The 15,851-nt window shown below is 44.3% G+C and overlaps 1 protein-coding gene and 1 long non-coding RNA gene across 4 annotated transcripts; both read left to right on the top strand.

Annotated features, from left to right (window-relative positions):
- Positions 1 to 3,485: 3,485 nt before the first annotated feature.
- On the top strand, positions 3,486 to 4,612 carry LOC134206034 (uncharacterized). The gene is made up of 3 exons (XR_009978238.1): positions 3,486 to 3,670; positions 3,727 to 3,829; positions 3,896 to 4,612. It is a non-coding gene; the product is annotated as an uncharacterized LOC134206034 (long non-coding RNA).
- Positions 4,613 to 5,005: 393 nt separating this feature from the next.
- LOC134205085 (uncharacterized) lies at positions 5,006 to 11,049 on the top strand. Of its 3 annotated transcripts, XM_062679995.1 has the most exons (5): positions 7,796 to 8,540; positions 8,597 to 8,699; positions 8,766 to 8,866; positions 8,922 to 9,013; positions 9,047 to 11,031. In XM_062679995.1, the coding sequence occupies exons 1-5, from the start codon at positions 8,518 to 8,520 to the stop codon at positions 9,307 to 9,309; spliced, it is 582 nt and encodes a 193-aa protein (XP_062535979.1). In that variant the 5' UTR covers positions 7,796 to 8,517; the 3' UTR covers positions 9,310 to 11,031. The 3 variants fall into 3 exon arrangements, 2 of the variants coding, with proteins under 2 accessions (XP_062535979.1, XP_062535978.1); XR_009978055.1 differs by having other exon boundaries at positions 5,006 to 8,540; positions 8,922 to 11,049; XM_062679994.1 differs by having other exon boundaries at positions 8,922 to 11,030.
- Positions 11,050 to 15,851: the final 4,802 nt, after the last annotated feature.

Below are 15,851 nucleotides of genomic sequence, written 5' to 3'. Positions count from 1 at the left end.
AAATGTAGACTACGCGAGCAATATAACTTGAGCCGAAATTCACAGTTCAAACGTCAAATTTTTACTTGATATAACATATCATATCAACATACATCACGTAGTCTGAATACCCTATTAAGCACGTTCGTGATCGGCTCTGCGATTGAAAATAAACAAGTGCTATGGATTTATTCAATAATGGCGATATTGATTTTGACCTTGAATTTTTATCGGCGATTCGCGGTTGCGTGGAAAACCATTTTATGCAGCTGATGTGATTGGCAGATATATTCTCTAACGTGCTGACTGCTGGTTACACCTGTGCCAATTCTGCAGAATCATGAAGTAGACGAAGTAAGCCATGTTTCTAGCACTTTTGGAAATTGCCGATTTTTCCGATCCATGTCCCAAACAATTAGGGTAACGGTACCAATAGTGGAGGTATTAGTAGATCCACAAAAGAAAATATTTTTTTAAAATTGATAATTATGGGAAATTTACAGCTTTAATATCTTAGTCAATAGATAAACTAATAAATTTGCTACCAAAATTGAAATAGATGTCATTTAACATTAACAATTACCAAATATTGCTTGCACCACTATGGGCACACTGTTCCTTTTGTGGCGGTAAAAATTAATTTTGGTTCCCATAGTGGTGCTATCCATTGGTTTCTTATGAGACTCGCCACTATTGGTACAGTTGCACCACTATAGGTGCAAGGGAGTCAATTTTGTTAAGGAAAATCATTGTTTTCAATAGTTTTTCAAGTGAAATCCTAAGATAAGTTGCATTCAATAAGATATTTGATGCACGACGCATCAACTGAAATAATCGTAAGGTGTATAAATATGATAAATCTCATTAAAACCCCACTACCTCCACTATTGGTGCTACCTCTACTAAGGGTACGGTTACCCTAGTTACCAATAATGTTGTTGGAATACAACAGAGGACATTAAACTAAATAAAACTCACAAAATTTTTTATATTTATCCAATTCGATCTATCTATGAATTTAATTAGGTTTCAGTGTTGTGAAACTGTTCAGAATCCAAATAAATTTTACCTTGCATTTTCAAACTCAACATAAAGGCAACGAATATCTAGGATAATATGCCCAATTGTGGACCCCCTAGTAGCGGAATTTTGCTATTCCTGCCATAGCAGCTGAAATTTACAACATACTTAATAACAAGTTCTGCATACTACTTGATACTTGATGGGCTACAGCTCTTCGATGAACCTACGCCGAATGGAGTATTCTTCTCCACTGGACTCGATCCTAAGCCAATCGCTTCCAGATGCCCTACCTTACATACATACATAAAACACTCAAATATACGACGTTAGTCGTTGAAATTAGCATTTCAATGTCTGGCTGAATTCGCCCTATAGTAGACCCCCTGGGGGTCCATGATAGGAAATTGCTTCTCTATAGTCGACACTTCATCCGTTTCGGAACGTTCTTCTTCCCTATTATGGACCCCCTAAAACATTTTAATAATGGACACTCTCATGTTAAATTCTACAAAATTGTAAAAAAAATCATCTAATTTAACTTTCCGTAGCATTTCCAATGCATGTAATCAAATCATAGGTCTGTAAGGCTGTGAACCATTCCACCGATTCGTTTAACTTTTAGTTAAAATTTGACACCTCGATGGTTATTTTCCCATCGTGGTTAAAATTTTACTCCGAAGCCGACCCATTTGAGTTTTGACAGATTGGTAGTTATTCGGAACGAAATGGATTTGGCGCCAATTTTCTGGCGAACAAAGTTTAACTATTGAACTGTCAAATCTAACCATGCTCCGGAGCAGCGAAATAACCATCGAACTGTCAAATTTTAACTAAAAGTTAAACGAATCGGTGAAATGGTTCACAGCCTAAGGTAGGTTCTCCCGATGGAATTTCATAGCAAAATGTTAACGTTGTCCTGTAATAATGCAAAAATGGCTGGAGGGTCCACTATTTGTCATTTTAATTTTTTAAATTTGTCAAAAATATTGGATTCCGAAAAGTTTGTCCTTATTCTTAGCAGGATAGATTAGATAAGACAGGTAATAGGGCATTGCACCGGCAAATCTCCTTCTTTTTCACTCCTCATGAAAATTAGAAAACAGCAAGGCCAGAAAACGTCAATTTTGACATTTAGTGGCTTTGTTGTTTTCTAATTTCTTTGTGTGGAAACAAATGTGTGCCATGTGTCGCATGGTCTTCATCAGCATGAGCATCGTTCCCTTTGGTTGCTTGGGCGCTTTTGTGCAATGTTATCTACATAGAGAAGTATTAATTTAAGATTTCTATCAATTTACAAAGAGTATTCTGATATTGCACACCTGTGCTCTTATCTCACCAATCAAAGTCGATGAATGAGCAAGTTTCGAAGAAAGAGCAATTACCATGAAACAATATTATGAATAGGGCACTGCACGGACTGCTTTGTCTCTTTCTCGCTGCAAAGAAATTTGAAAACAACATGGAAAGTAAACGTCAAAATTTATGAGGAACGAAAGAGAAAGAGATGTTTCCGTGCAGTGCCCTATACCGTCGTCGGGGGTGACAATGGGTCAAATGAGGTGAAAATGGGTCACTGTTTCAACTACTTAGAATGTTTGTAGATGAGATTGAATGTATCTGAGGGCAAGAAAGCTAAAATATAAGAGACCTTTGTAACGTTTAGATTTTGTTGTAATGTAGACATAGATGTTAGATGTCATAAATGCCAGTGCGCGTAAAATATAGAAAAGGAAAGCGGATAATTTAAATATAATGGTTAATGAGGCATAAGTTTAACACCTCTGACAAAGTAATTCAAGCAGATGTCCACCCGAAACCGTAGGAGCCAAGTTAAACGCTAACCACCACGCACACACTTGAATCATTTGTTTGAGAAACTACATAAGTCCATTTTACACTATTTCGAGAAAACAACAAAAAACTGTTTTTGAACAAATTTGCACCAAATCTTTCGATTTCTTCGATACAGATCAATAGTTTTTGGCACAACTCAACACCCTGGGGCACTTTCAGGGCAAAAAATGTAAGCAGTACTCCACAATTGCTCTTCAAAGTACGTGGACATATGTAGTTTCTCAAACAAACGAAAAAAAAATCATACATTCCTGAACAAAAAATTTTGTTTCGTATTTTTTGCCAGAATACGTATTTTTGAACGAGGATTCAGAATATATAAAAATCTCATTTTGGCCAAAAATGTTATATATGCAGTTTCTCAAACAAACGGTTCACTTGGTCGTACACATATGCGGAGCGGCGAACATTAAAACACACAAGGCGTCGTTCTCTCACTGCACACGCTCAAAAAAAAATGCAGCTGATAACATAATACCACTTCAACACAACATAGTAGTATATGAGAGTGCAAGAGCGCACACGGTTTGGAAATTCGTCCACCAATACCATCACGACACCACCCTCTTCCAGTCTGTGTTATGCCATCGACGCGACGGTGAGTCTGGCTGGTTGTGTCGTTCAGCAGCAATAGAGAAGCGAGACAGTGGAATTGGACGCAGGTCGGCCATCTTGTGGCAAAAGAAGCCTTAAATTCCACACGTGCGGCAATCCCTCGAATCGGCCAGAGCGCCTTAGGACAGCTTCCAAAATCATAAATCCCATTCCGAGCCGTCAAAGAGGGTGAACGAATGAACTTGGCGAAAGTGTCTCGGTGAGTTATTGTACTGCAGATCACAAGAAAAAAGCTAACACGAGTGTTCTCTATAGATCCGAACAATCAGACCAGCAGACCGTTGTCCAGCACTCACAGCAGGAATTTGAAAGTCTATTGGCGATCTCTTTTCGAACGAACTGGCGCGGCAGTATTTCGGTGAGTTAAGCGCACAGCCGATCGAAGATAAGTTAAATTGAGAGTTAACACGATTATTCCCCATAGATTGAGATCGGGCCATCGAATCGCAGACCGCAGCGCGGTGCTCACACGTGGAGAAAAGAAACGGATTACGAACTTCAGCACCCAGAGCCTTCCCGGAGGAATTAAAAAACCACTCAATTACGTTGGCGGGCAGCAGGGACTATGTCCAAGGGCTTGACGATCCCTCCCCAGGCCATCTGCGAGTTGTGGGGCTTGCCTAGGATGTGGTGGGGTTTGATAGTGGGCCCTGTTAAACCTCTATAAAAAGCTGCATGTATCCGCAAGTAGGCCCCACCAAAGCGACCGTGTGCCGCTCAAAGCGCACAAGCCCAAGTCCTGGTGTTAGGTGGGACGCTAAACAGCCCTGACACGACGGCCCTCCGACGAGACAGGAGGTTTGCGCAGGCCCAATAAGCCGCCTAGAAAACCAATCATTACGAACAATATAAGAGATAATGCGACTGGCTGGCATCGAGCGGCTACCTTCTACCAAAGCTGTGGCACCACCAACGAGCTGGGAACCGGCTTCATAGTGCTGGGTAAGATGCGCCAACGCGTGATTGGGTGGCAGCCAATCAACGCAAGGATGTGCAAGCTGAGGATTAAAGGCCGTTTCTTCAACTATAGCATCATCAACGTGCACTGCCCACACGAAGGGAGACCCGACGACGAGAAAGAAGCGTTCTACGCACAGCTGGAGCAGACATACGATGGATGCCCACTGCGGGACGTTAAAATCGTCATCGGCGACATGAACGCACAGGTAGGAAGGGAGGAAATGTATAGACCGGTCATCGGACCGGATAGTTTGCACACCGTATCGAATGACAACGGCCAACAATGCATAAACTTCGCATCCACAAGGCCACATGGAGATCACCTAACCAAGAAACGGAAAACCAAATCGACCATGTTCTAATCGACGGTAAATTCTTCTCCGACATCACGAACGACCGCACTTAGTACCGCAGTGCCGACTGAATCCGACCACTACCTCGTTGCAGTATGCCTGCGCTCAAAACTCTCGACGGTGTACAACACGCGTCGAAGTCGGACGCCGCGGCTTAATATCATGCGGCTACGAGACGGTAGACTAGCCCAAGAATACGCGCAGCAGCTGGAAGTGGCACTCCCAATGGAAGAGCAGCTAGGCGCAGCGTCTCTTGAAGATGGCTGGAGAGATATTCGATCCGCCATTGGTAGCACCGCAACCGCTGCACTTGGCACGGTGCCCCCGGATCAGAGAAACGACTGGTATGACGGCGAATGTGAGCAGTTAGTAGAAGAGAAGAATGCAGCATGGGCGAGATTGCTGCAACACCACACGAGGGCGAACGAGGCACGATATAAACAGGCGCGGAACAGACAAAACTCGATTTTCCGGAGGAAAAAGCGCCAGCAGGAAGATCGAGACCGTGAAGAAACGGAGCAACTGTACCGCGCTAATAACACACGAAAGTTCTATGAGAAGTTAAACCGTTCACGTAAGGGCCACGTGCCACAGCCTCATATGTGTAAGGACATAAACGGGAACCTTCTTACGAACGAGCGTGAGGTGATCCAAAGGTGGTGGCAGCACTACGAAGAGCACCTGAATGGCGATGTGGCAGACGAAGATGGCGGTATGGTGATGGACCTGGGAGAACGCGCGCAGGACATAATTCTACCGGCTCCGGATCTCCAGGAAATCCAGGAGGAGATTGGCCGGCTGAAGAACAACAAAGCCCCTGGGGTTGACCAACTACCAGGAGAGCTATTTAAACACGGTGGTGAGGCACTGGCTAGAGCGCTGCACTGGGTCATTACCAAGATTTGGGAGGAGGAAGTTTTGCCGCAGGAGAAGATGGAAGGTGTCGTGTGTCCCATCTACAAAAAGGGCGATAAGCTGGATTGTAGCAACTACCGCGCAATCACATTGCTGAACGCCGCCTACAAGGTACTCTCCCAAATTTTATGCCGTCGACTAGCACCAACTGCAAGGGAGTTCGTGGGGCAGTACCAGGCGGGTTTTATGGGCGAACGCTCCACCACGGACCAGGTGTTCGCCATTCGCCAAGTACTGCAGAAATGCCGCGAATACAACGTGCCCACACATCATCTATTCATCGACTTCAAAGCCGCATATGATACAATCGATCGGGACCAGCTATGGCAGCTAATGCACGAACACGGTTTTCCGGATAAACTGACACGATTGATCAAAGCGACGACGGGTGATGTGCGTAGTTCGAGTTTCAGGGGCATTCTCGAGTCCCTTCGAAACCCGCAGAGGGTTACGGCAAGGTGACGGTCTTTCGTGTTTGTTATTCAACATCGCTTTGGAAGGGGTAATACGAAGAGCAGGGATTAACACGAGTGGTACAATTTTCAATAAGTCCGTCCAGCTATTTGGTTTCGCCGACGACATAGATATTATGGCACGTAACTTTGAGAAGATGGAGGAAGCCTACATCAGACTGAAGAGGGAAGCTAAGCGGATCGGACTAGTCATCAACACGTCGAAGACGAAGTACATGATAGGCAGAGGTTCAAGAGAAGACAATGTGAGCCACCCACCGCGAGTTTGCATCGGTGGTGACGAAATCGAGGTGGTAGAAGAATTTGTGTACTTGGGCTCACTGGTGACTGCCGAAAATGACACCAGCAGAGAAATTCGGAGACACATAGTGGCTGGAAATCGTACGTACTTTTGACTCCGCAAGACGCTCCGATCGAATAGAGTTCGCCGCCGTACCAAACTGACAATCTACAAAACGCTAATTAGACCGGTAGTCCTCTACGGACACGAGACCAGGACGATGCTCGTGGAGGACCAACGCGCACTTGGAGTTTTCGAAAGGAAAGTGCTGCGTACCATCTATGGTGGGGTGCAGATGGCGGACGGTACGTGGAGGAGGCGAATGAACCACGAATTGCATCAGCTGTTGGGAGAACCATCCATCGTTCACACCGCGAAAATCGGACGACTGCGATGGGCCGGGCACGTAGCCAGAATGTCGGACAGTAACCCGGTGAAAATGGTTCTCGACAACGATCCGACGGGCACAAGAAGGCGAGGTGCGCAGCGGGCAAGGTGGATCGATCAGGTAGAAGATGACTTGCGGACCCTCCGTAGACTGCGTGGTTGGCGACGTGTAGCCATGGACCGAGCCGAATGGAGAAGACTCTTATATACCGCACAGGCCACTTTGGCCTTAGTCTGAATAAATAAATAATAACGGACTGCTTTGTCTCTTTCTCGCTGCAAAGAAATTTGAAAACAACAAGGCCAGTAAACGTCAAAATTTATGAGGAACGAAAGAGAAAGAGATGTTTCCGTGCAGTGCCCTATACCGTCGTCGGGGGTGACAATGGGTCAAATGAGGTGAAAATGGGTCACTGTTTCAACTACTAAGAATGTTTGTAGATGAGATTGAATGTATCTGAGGGCAAGAAAGCTAAAATATAAGAGACCTTTGTAACGTTTAGATTTTGTTGTAATGTAGACATAGATGTTAGATGTCATAAATGCCAGTGCGCGTAAAATATAGAAAAGAAAAGCGGATAATTTAAATATAATGGTCAATGAGGCATAAGGTGAACACCTCTGACAAAGTAATTCAAGCAGATGTCCACCCAATGTAAATAAATACTAAGGTATGGAAATCCATATATTGTGTGCGTGCCTTTTGTGTATGGCGGAAAATCTTTCACTACTACATTCGAACGAGCTCCCATAAGAAGCCGTGCAAATATGTACGTCACCATTTGCTGTTCACATTTTTCATCATCCACTAATACACTTGCATTTGGTCTTCTTCCTCACCTTCTATTTATTCTCATTGATGTCCACCCGAAACCGTAGGAGCCAAGTTAAACGCTAACCACCACGCACACACTTGGTCGTACACATATGCGGAGCGGCGAACATTAAAACACACAACCCGAGCAGGAGAAATTGGCTCAATAATACCTAATTCTGGTATTGATACCATACTCTGTTATGAACTAGCCCTAGATAAGAGGTAAAATACCAGAGGAATAATACCAAAAACTAATATGCACAATACTTAAGCCATAACAAACTCAGTTATTAAATTGAATTTTAATACCAAATGCATAACCAATTATTATTCGTTTGGTATTGAAATACTTAAGCATGGTATGCCTCAAGTATTCTGCATATAATTTTTTGGTATTATTTTTTGGTATTTTACCTCTTATGCAAGGCTAAATCATACCAATTTCTGTTATCGAGGTCGTCGCTCCTGCTCGGGAAGGCGTCGTTCTCTCACTGCACAAGCTCAAAAAAAAATGCAGCTGATAAAATAATACCACTTCAACACAACATAGTAGTATAGGAGAGTGTAAGAGCGCACACGGTTTGGAAATTCGTCCACCAATACCATCACGACACCACCCTCCTCCAGTCTGTGTCATGCCATCGACGGTGAGTCTGGTTGTGTCGTTCGAACCGGTGAGAAGTCTTTTCGCCAAGCAGCAATAGAGAAGCGAGACAGTGGAATTGGACGCAGGTCGGCCATCTTGTGGAAAAAGAAGCCTTAAATTCCACACGTGCGGCAATCCCTCGAATCGGCCAGAGCGCCTTAGGACAGCTTCCAAAATCATAAATCCCATTCCGAGCCGTCAAAGAGGGTGAACGAATGAACTTGGCGAAAATGACTCGGTGAGTTATTGTACTGCAGATCACAAGAAAAAAGCTAACACGAGTGTCCTCTATAGATCCGAACAATCAGACCAGCAGACCGTTGTCCAGCACTCACAGCAGGAATTTGAAAGTCTATTGGCGATCTCTTTTCGAACGAACTGGCGCGGCAGTATTTCGGTGAGTTAAGCGCACAGCAGATCGAAGATAAGTTAAATTGAGAGTTAACACGATTATTCCCCATAGATTGAGATCGGGCCATCGAATCGCAGACCGCAGCGCGGTGCTCACACGTGGAGAAAAGAAACGGATTACGATCTTCAGCACCCAGAGCCTTCCCGGAGGAAGTAAGAAACCACTCAATTACGTGGGGACAAATGCTGACAATTTCGTGTGCCTTAGGGCTCTTTTTCTTAATCCACAGTCACGGCTGGGCGGACTCGAGGCACCGGTGCGACCAAACGACACGGAAGACGAGCCGCAACCTTGTTGCGAAGAATCGCCTGGGGGGACGGAGGGCCACATTGGTGGAACCAACAGGTGCATTAGGACAATTCGAGCTAATTACGATTGGCGAGCGAACCACCCGTCAGGACGCAGGCAGATACACCTCGGCGGAGAATTTCGACGCGCATTCCGGCGACTTCGAGCCAACATCGAGTGGCGGACGGGCCAGCGAGCCGAGTACGGTCAAGTGTGGAACGAGCGGCGAGGCTGCCGTGAAACGGCACAGTTCAACAGCCGTGCGCCGGCAAGTGTGGCGGCCCAAAAGGCATCCGGCATCAGTTGAGCTAGCATGCAGAGGGTACAAGTGATGGGTGCACCCGTGAGTAGCATAGTTAAGAGGTGTTAAGTTAAGAAGAAGAAGGAAGACAGCATTTAGGCTAGGAGAAGGAAAGAGTAGGTGAAGAGGGCCCGAAATGGCATTTAGTAAATAATATTGTTATTTGGTGCGTATTCCTTGAGCTAGCTGGGACTGATCGGGATTGCTACTGACCCCCCGACAGACCCACTTATTACACCTTTTTGAACGATTTTACTATCCGACCTCCAGGGTGCCTGTGAGAGCGATGACCCATTTTCACCCCCCAGACCCATTGTCACCCCCGATAGCGGTATCTAGCTAGTTCTGTTAGAGATAAAAAAGATTGCTTATTTACGAAATGGATACTTGTACCGTGCGAAACTGATTCTCTCAGTTTCAGCTTCTTGTCTATTTCGACTTTTCGCCCCTTTCGAGCTTTTTCCCTTTCGACCTTTTACCCTTTCCGGTCTTTTGTATCTTACGACCTTTTATCCGTTCGATGTTTTGTCCTTGCGACCTTTTGTCCTGTTCGATGTTTTGTCCTTTCGATCTTCTATCTCTTTCGACCGTTTGTCTTTTTCGATCATTTGTCTCTTCGACCATTGTCTCTTCGACCTTTTGTCTTTCGATCGTTTGTCCTTTCGACCTTTTATCTTTTGACCTTTTGTTCCTAAATCGTAAATAAAAGTTTTATCCATTCAACTCGGTCCATGGCTGCACGTCGCCAGCTACGCAGTATGCGGAGGGTCCGCAAATCGTCTTGCACCTGATCGATCCACCTTGCTTGTTGTGCACCTCGCACTCTTCTTGTGCTCGTCGAATCGTTGTCGAGATCCATTTTCACCGGGTTATTAAAGGATCTTCCCTCATGTACCTACCTCGTCTTCAACGTAATCCTATCCGTTAAGCTTCTTTTTTCAGCTTGATGTAAGCTCCCGCCGCGCCATCTTCTCAAAGGCACGTGCCATAATATCAATGTCGTCGGCGGAACCAAATAGTTGATCGGTCTTCGTGAAAACTAGACCCAAAACTAGAGATTGAAAATTAATCGACGGCGGCATGATAGATCATTTTTAGCCCGCGGCGCTGGCGTGGCGGCGTCACGCCGTTGGTAATCGACGGCGGCGTGGGTCAGCGTGAGCTTGTTTCATGCATTTCAAATTCTCAGAAACACTTTCACCAATTCCTCCAATAGTTCCTCCAGGAATTCCTTCAGACATTTCTCCAGGAATCTCTCTGGAAGTTCCTCCAAGGATTCCTTCGGAAGTCCCTACAGGAACTCCTCATGAAGTTCCTCCAAGAATTCCTCTGAAGGTTCCTCCTGCAATTCCTCCAAAAGTTCTTTCAGGGATTCCTCCGGAAGTACCTCCAAGAATTCCTCTGGAAGTTCCTCCAAGAATTCCTTCGGAAGTTCCTCCAAGAATTCCTCTCCAAGAGTTCCTCCGGAAGTTCCTTCAGGAATTCCTCCGCAAGTTCCTCCGAGAATTCCTTCACAGTTTCCTCCAGGAACTCCTCCAGAAGTTCCTCCAGAAATTCCTCCGGAAGTTCCTCCAGGAATTCCTCCGGATGTTCCTCCAGGAATTCCTCTGGAAGTATCTGGAGGAACTCCTCCGGAAGTTCCTCCAGGGATTCCTCCGAAAATTCCTCCAGGAATTCCTCCAAAAATTCCTCCGCAAACTCCTCCAAGAATTTGTTCGGAAGCTCGGCCAAGAGTTCATCCGGACGCTCCAGGAATCACTCCTTCAAAAATTATTGCTCTTGAGCTACTCATGCTAGTTATTAAAATTTGAGTATAAATATCCCAACTCTACGCAGTGCAAGTTCGGTTATTTTGTCAACCGTCGCGAATACACTTCGTAGTGTGTAAATTAAGTGAAAGTGAAAATAAAAGTAAATAAATGATAGTAAAAGTTAAATTTGATGGTGTTGAGTCTTTTATTCCGAAATTCTCCCTGGAGTTCCTCAAAAAACTCCTCCAGAAACACTTAATGACTTACTTCGCAAACTCAGATATTTTTTCTGAATTCCTTCCTTCCGAAATTAACATGGAAGTATCTGTTCATCTGTTTGTGAGACTGCATTGCTCCTAATTGCTTGCAGAGCTTTAAACAGGTTATCCTTTGAGTTTTCCAAACGCGTTGTTTTTCTGCAATAGTTCCGAACCATTTTTACCTGGAAAGAATTAGGAAACATATTTCATATCAATGATTTTTCACTTAATCCACCTGTAGTGAAAAACGCAACATGGTATTATTTGTATTTTTTAACTGAACATCGTACATTATCAACATTTTTGTTGTTGATATTTGAAATAATAAAGAAAATGAACTAGGGGAGTATTTTTTAGCCTTTTATACACAAAAATCAATTAAAGTATGTCATCAACCAACTTGCACCCTCTTGGGCCAAACATGATCACGGGTGGTGAACAAACTCTGTTCCTTATGCGTCAAATCGGTGCATTATCACATGACTTTCTCATCCATTGCAACACTGCAAATGGTACGAAGCGTCAGTGCATTGAACAAAAATATTTCTTCGAGTTTTCTATGAAATATAAACATTTTTTTCACTGACCCATGTACCCACTAACCCCACTGTACCTTACAAGAATATCTGCACAGAAAAAAATTCCATGGTAACGGTTACTATTTTGTAGACTACGCCATGTTTTTAAAACAACCACAAATTTTCAGTTAAATTAACCACTCATTCGGTCAAATTCACCACTGATTCAGTTCATGCAACAACATTCCACCAGGACCACAGTTGATTTTTACTGCGCGCATGGTAAAATCAAACGGGTTTGTTGTCTGCTGAAAATCGTCGGTGCGTATTCTTAAATTAACCCTCGGAATGGTAGTTTCGACCGCAACATTTTTTTGCGTGTGCGAAACACTTCCAGAAAAATCAGCTGCCCTGGTGTTTCAAATGTCACAATGAGCTATTTGCAGCACTCTAGATCAATTTCCTTGCGTTTGTTTTGATTTCCTCAACAGCTGACCCAAAATTGTATTCTAATGATTTTTCACATTTCCCCGTTAAATTCATCAACTTTTTGTATATACAAACATTGTGGATCCCAACACGAATCGATTAGGGAAAAAATCTTGCAAATCGGTCAGGAAGTTAAATCGTCAGGAAGGAAATCTCAACTCATTTTTATTATATAGAAAAGGATGTTCCATTGGAAATTTCTCTAGAAAAAATCCTCTTTTATGAAGAATTTACGATGGAATTTTTGTGGGAATATTCGAAGGAGTTCATAAAAGATTTTAATGATCAATTGATTTTTGAGCCTCAGAATAAATTTTTGTATATAGTCTTGAATGAATGAACTTACAGGAGGAATTTCCGTATAAATTTCGAAAAGAGTTTCTGAAGAAATCCTAGAAGAAGCCGTAGTTCATGAAGAATTATAAAAAAAGGGTAATCCACCTAGCGGTGACAACACCTTTCTCGATAATATTCAATACATAGTGATCAACAAGGATTTGTCCTCCATCGAATGCAACTTGTTGCGAGAAACTCGGTTAAGAATTACTTTGTTGTACGAGAAAGGCAAGAAAGATTGTCGAGTTTCCAAACAATTTTTTAATGAAACTCTGAAATTTTTACACATGCATCACATCCCCTACTGGGACATTGCAGCCTTGCAGCTTAGTGTTCGTTAAGCACTTCCACAGTGATTAACTGCGAGGTTTCTAAGCCAAGTTACCATTTCTGCATTCGTATATCATGAGGCTAACACGATGATACTTTTATGCCTAGGGAAGTCGAAACAATTTCCAAACCAAAAATTGCCCAGACTGGCACCGGGGATCGAACTCAGCCACCCTCAGCATGGTCTTGCTTTGTAGATGCGCATCTTACCGCACGGATAAGGAGGGCCCCACGTGGTGTTGAATAGCAGGCACAAAAGACCATCACCTTGCCGTAACCCTCTGCGCGTTTCGAAGGGACTCGAGAATGCCCCTGAAACTCGAACTACGCACATCACCCGATCCATCGTCGACTTGATCAACCGTATCTGTATATCTGGAAATCCGTGTTCATGCATTAGCTGCCATAGCTGGTCATGATCGGTTGTATCATATGCGTCTTTGGAGGCGACGAATAAACGACACGTTGTATTTGCGGCATTTCTATAATATCTGGCGTACGGCAAACACCTGGTCTGTGGAAAAGCGTTCGCCTATGAATTTCGCCTGGTACTGCCCCACAAACTCTCAGGCAATTGGTGTTAGTCGATGGCATAAAATTTGGAAACAATTGTAGCAATGTGATTGCACGGTAGTTGCTACAATCCATCTTATAATTGTTCCTGCAGGTATTTAAGTTTTTAGAATTTTGATTCCTCTTTTTTTCAATTTTTATTTTTATATATTTATAATTATATTCTCATATTTTTAAATTGTTTAGATTTTACGATTTTTGATTTTTTGATTTTTTTTTTATTTTGAAATTTTGGATTTTGAAACTTTTGAATGTTCTAATATTGACATTTCTAATTTTTAGATGTCTAGGTTCTAAAATTTTCAAATTATCAAAATTGCCAAATTTTTAGATTTCATTCATTCATTTCATTTATTTAGTTAACATCTAAACAGATAACACTGAATCAACAATTTGACGCCACAATGCACGGTTCGAGGCCGCATCTCTCCATCCTCGGATACGTCCCACGCTCGCCAAGTCGTTTTGCACCTGGTCTGCCCATCTCGCTCGCTGCGCTCCACGCCGTCTCGTACCTGCCGGATCGGAAACGAACAGCATCTTTGCAGGGTTGCTGTCCGGCATTCTTGCAACATGCCCTGCCCATCGTACCCTTCCGGCTTTAGCTACCTTCTGGATACTGGGTTCGCCGTAGAGTTGGGCGAGCTCATGGTTCATTCTTCGCCGCCACACACCGTCTTCTTGCACACCGCCAAAGATGGTCCTAAGCACCCGTATCTCGAATACTCCGAGTGCTTGCAAGTCCTCCTCGAGCATTGTCCATGTTTCATGTCCGTAGAGGACAACCGGTCTTATAAGCGTCTTGTACATGACACATTTGGTGCGGTGGCGAATCTTTTTCGACCGCAGTTTCTTCTGGAGCCCGTAGTAGGCCCGACTTCCACAGATGATGCGCCTTCGTATTTCACGACTAACGTTGTTGTCAGCCGTTAGCAAGGATCCGAGGTAGACAAATTCCTCGACCACCTCGAAGGTATCCCCGTCTATCGTAACACTGCTTCCCAGGCAAGCCCTGTCGCGCTCGATTCCGCCCACAAGCATGTACTTTGTCTTTGATGCATTCACCACCAGTCCTACTTTTGTTGCTTCGCGTTTCAGGCGGGTGTACAGTTCTGCCACCTTTGCAAATGTTCGGCCGACAATGTCCATGTCATCCGCGAAGCAAATAAATTGACTGGATCTGTTGAAAATCGTACCCCGGCTGTTACACCCGGCTCTCCGCATGACACCTTCTAGCGCAATGTTGAATAACAGGCACGAAAGTCCATCACCTTGTCTTAGTCCCCGGCGCGATTCGAACGAACTGGAGTGTTCGCCCGAAATCTTTACACAGTTTTGCACACCATCCACCGTTGCTTTGATCAGTCTGGTAAGCTTCCCAGGAAAGCTGTTCTCGTCCATAATTTTCCATAGCGCTACGCGATCTATACTGTCGTATGCCGCCTTGGAATCAACGAACAGATGGTGCGTTGGGACCTGGTATTCACGGCATTTTTGAAGGATTTGCCGTACAGTATAGATCTGGTCCGTTGTCGAGCGGCCGTCAACGAAGCCGGCTTGATAACTTCCCACGAACTCGTTCACTAATGGTGACAGACGACGGAAGATGATCTGGGATATCACTTTGTAGGCGGCATTAAGGATGGTGATCGCTCGAAAGTTCTCACACTCCAGCTTGTCGCCTTTCTTGTAGATGGGGCATATAACCCCTCCTTCCACTCCTCCGGTAGCTGTTCAGTTTCCCAGATTCTGACTATCAATTTGTGCAGGCAAGTGGCTAGCTTTTCCGGGCCCATCTTGATGAGCTCAGCTCCGATACCATCCTTACCAGCTGCTTTATTGGTCTTTAGCTGTTGAATGGCTTGGGCAGCTGTCGTACTCACGTTCCAGCTGCGCGTAGAATGCGTCCTTATCATCATCAGTGCTTCCGGAGTGTGGGCTATGGACGTTGATTATGCTGAAGTTGAAGAACCGGCCTTTGATCCTCAACCTGCACATTCTTTCATTGATCGGCCACCACCCGATCACGCGCCTTTGCATATCGCCCATTACTATGAAAGCTGTTCCCAGCTCGTGTGTGTTGCCGCAGCTCTGGTAGATGGTATGATTACCTCTAAACGTTCGCACGATTGATCCCTTCCAACAAACCTCCTGCAGCGCTACGATGCCGAATTCACGGTCCTTGAGCACATCGGCGAGTATGCGTGTGCTCCCAATGAAGTTGAGAGATTTGCAGTTCCACGAACCGAGTTTCCAATCGCTAGTCCCTTTTCGTCGTTCCTTTTATTAAT

The sequence above is a fragment of the Armigeres subalbatus genome, chromosome 1 (genome assembly GCF_024139115.2).
Source record: "Armigeres subalbatus isolate Guangzhou_Male chromosome 1, GZ_Asu_2, whole genome shotgun sequence".
Classification (NCBI taxonomy): domain Eukaryota; kingdom Metazoa; phylum Arthropoda; class Insecta; order Diptera; family Culicidae; genus Armigeres; species Armigeres subalbatus.
This window is presented reverse-complemented; position numbering and strand designations above follow the sequence as displayed.

Coding starts and splice junctions, on each gene's coding strand:
- LOC134205085 (XM_062679994.1), top strand. CDS start 8,518: ATGAACTTGGCGAAAATGACTCG. Junction 8,541..8,596: donor AACTTGGCGAAAATGACTCG/GTGAGTTATTGT, acceptor TGTCCTCTATAG/ATCCGAACAATCAGACCAGC. Junction 8,700..8,765: donor ACTGGCGCGGCAGTATTTCG/GTGAGTTAAGCG, acceptor TATTCCCCATAG/ATTGAGATCGGGCCATCGAA.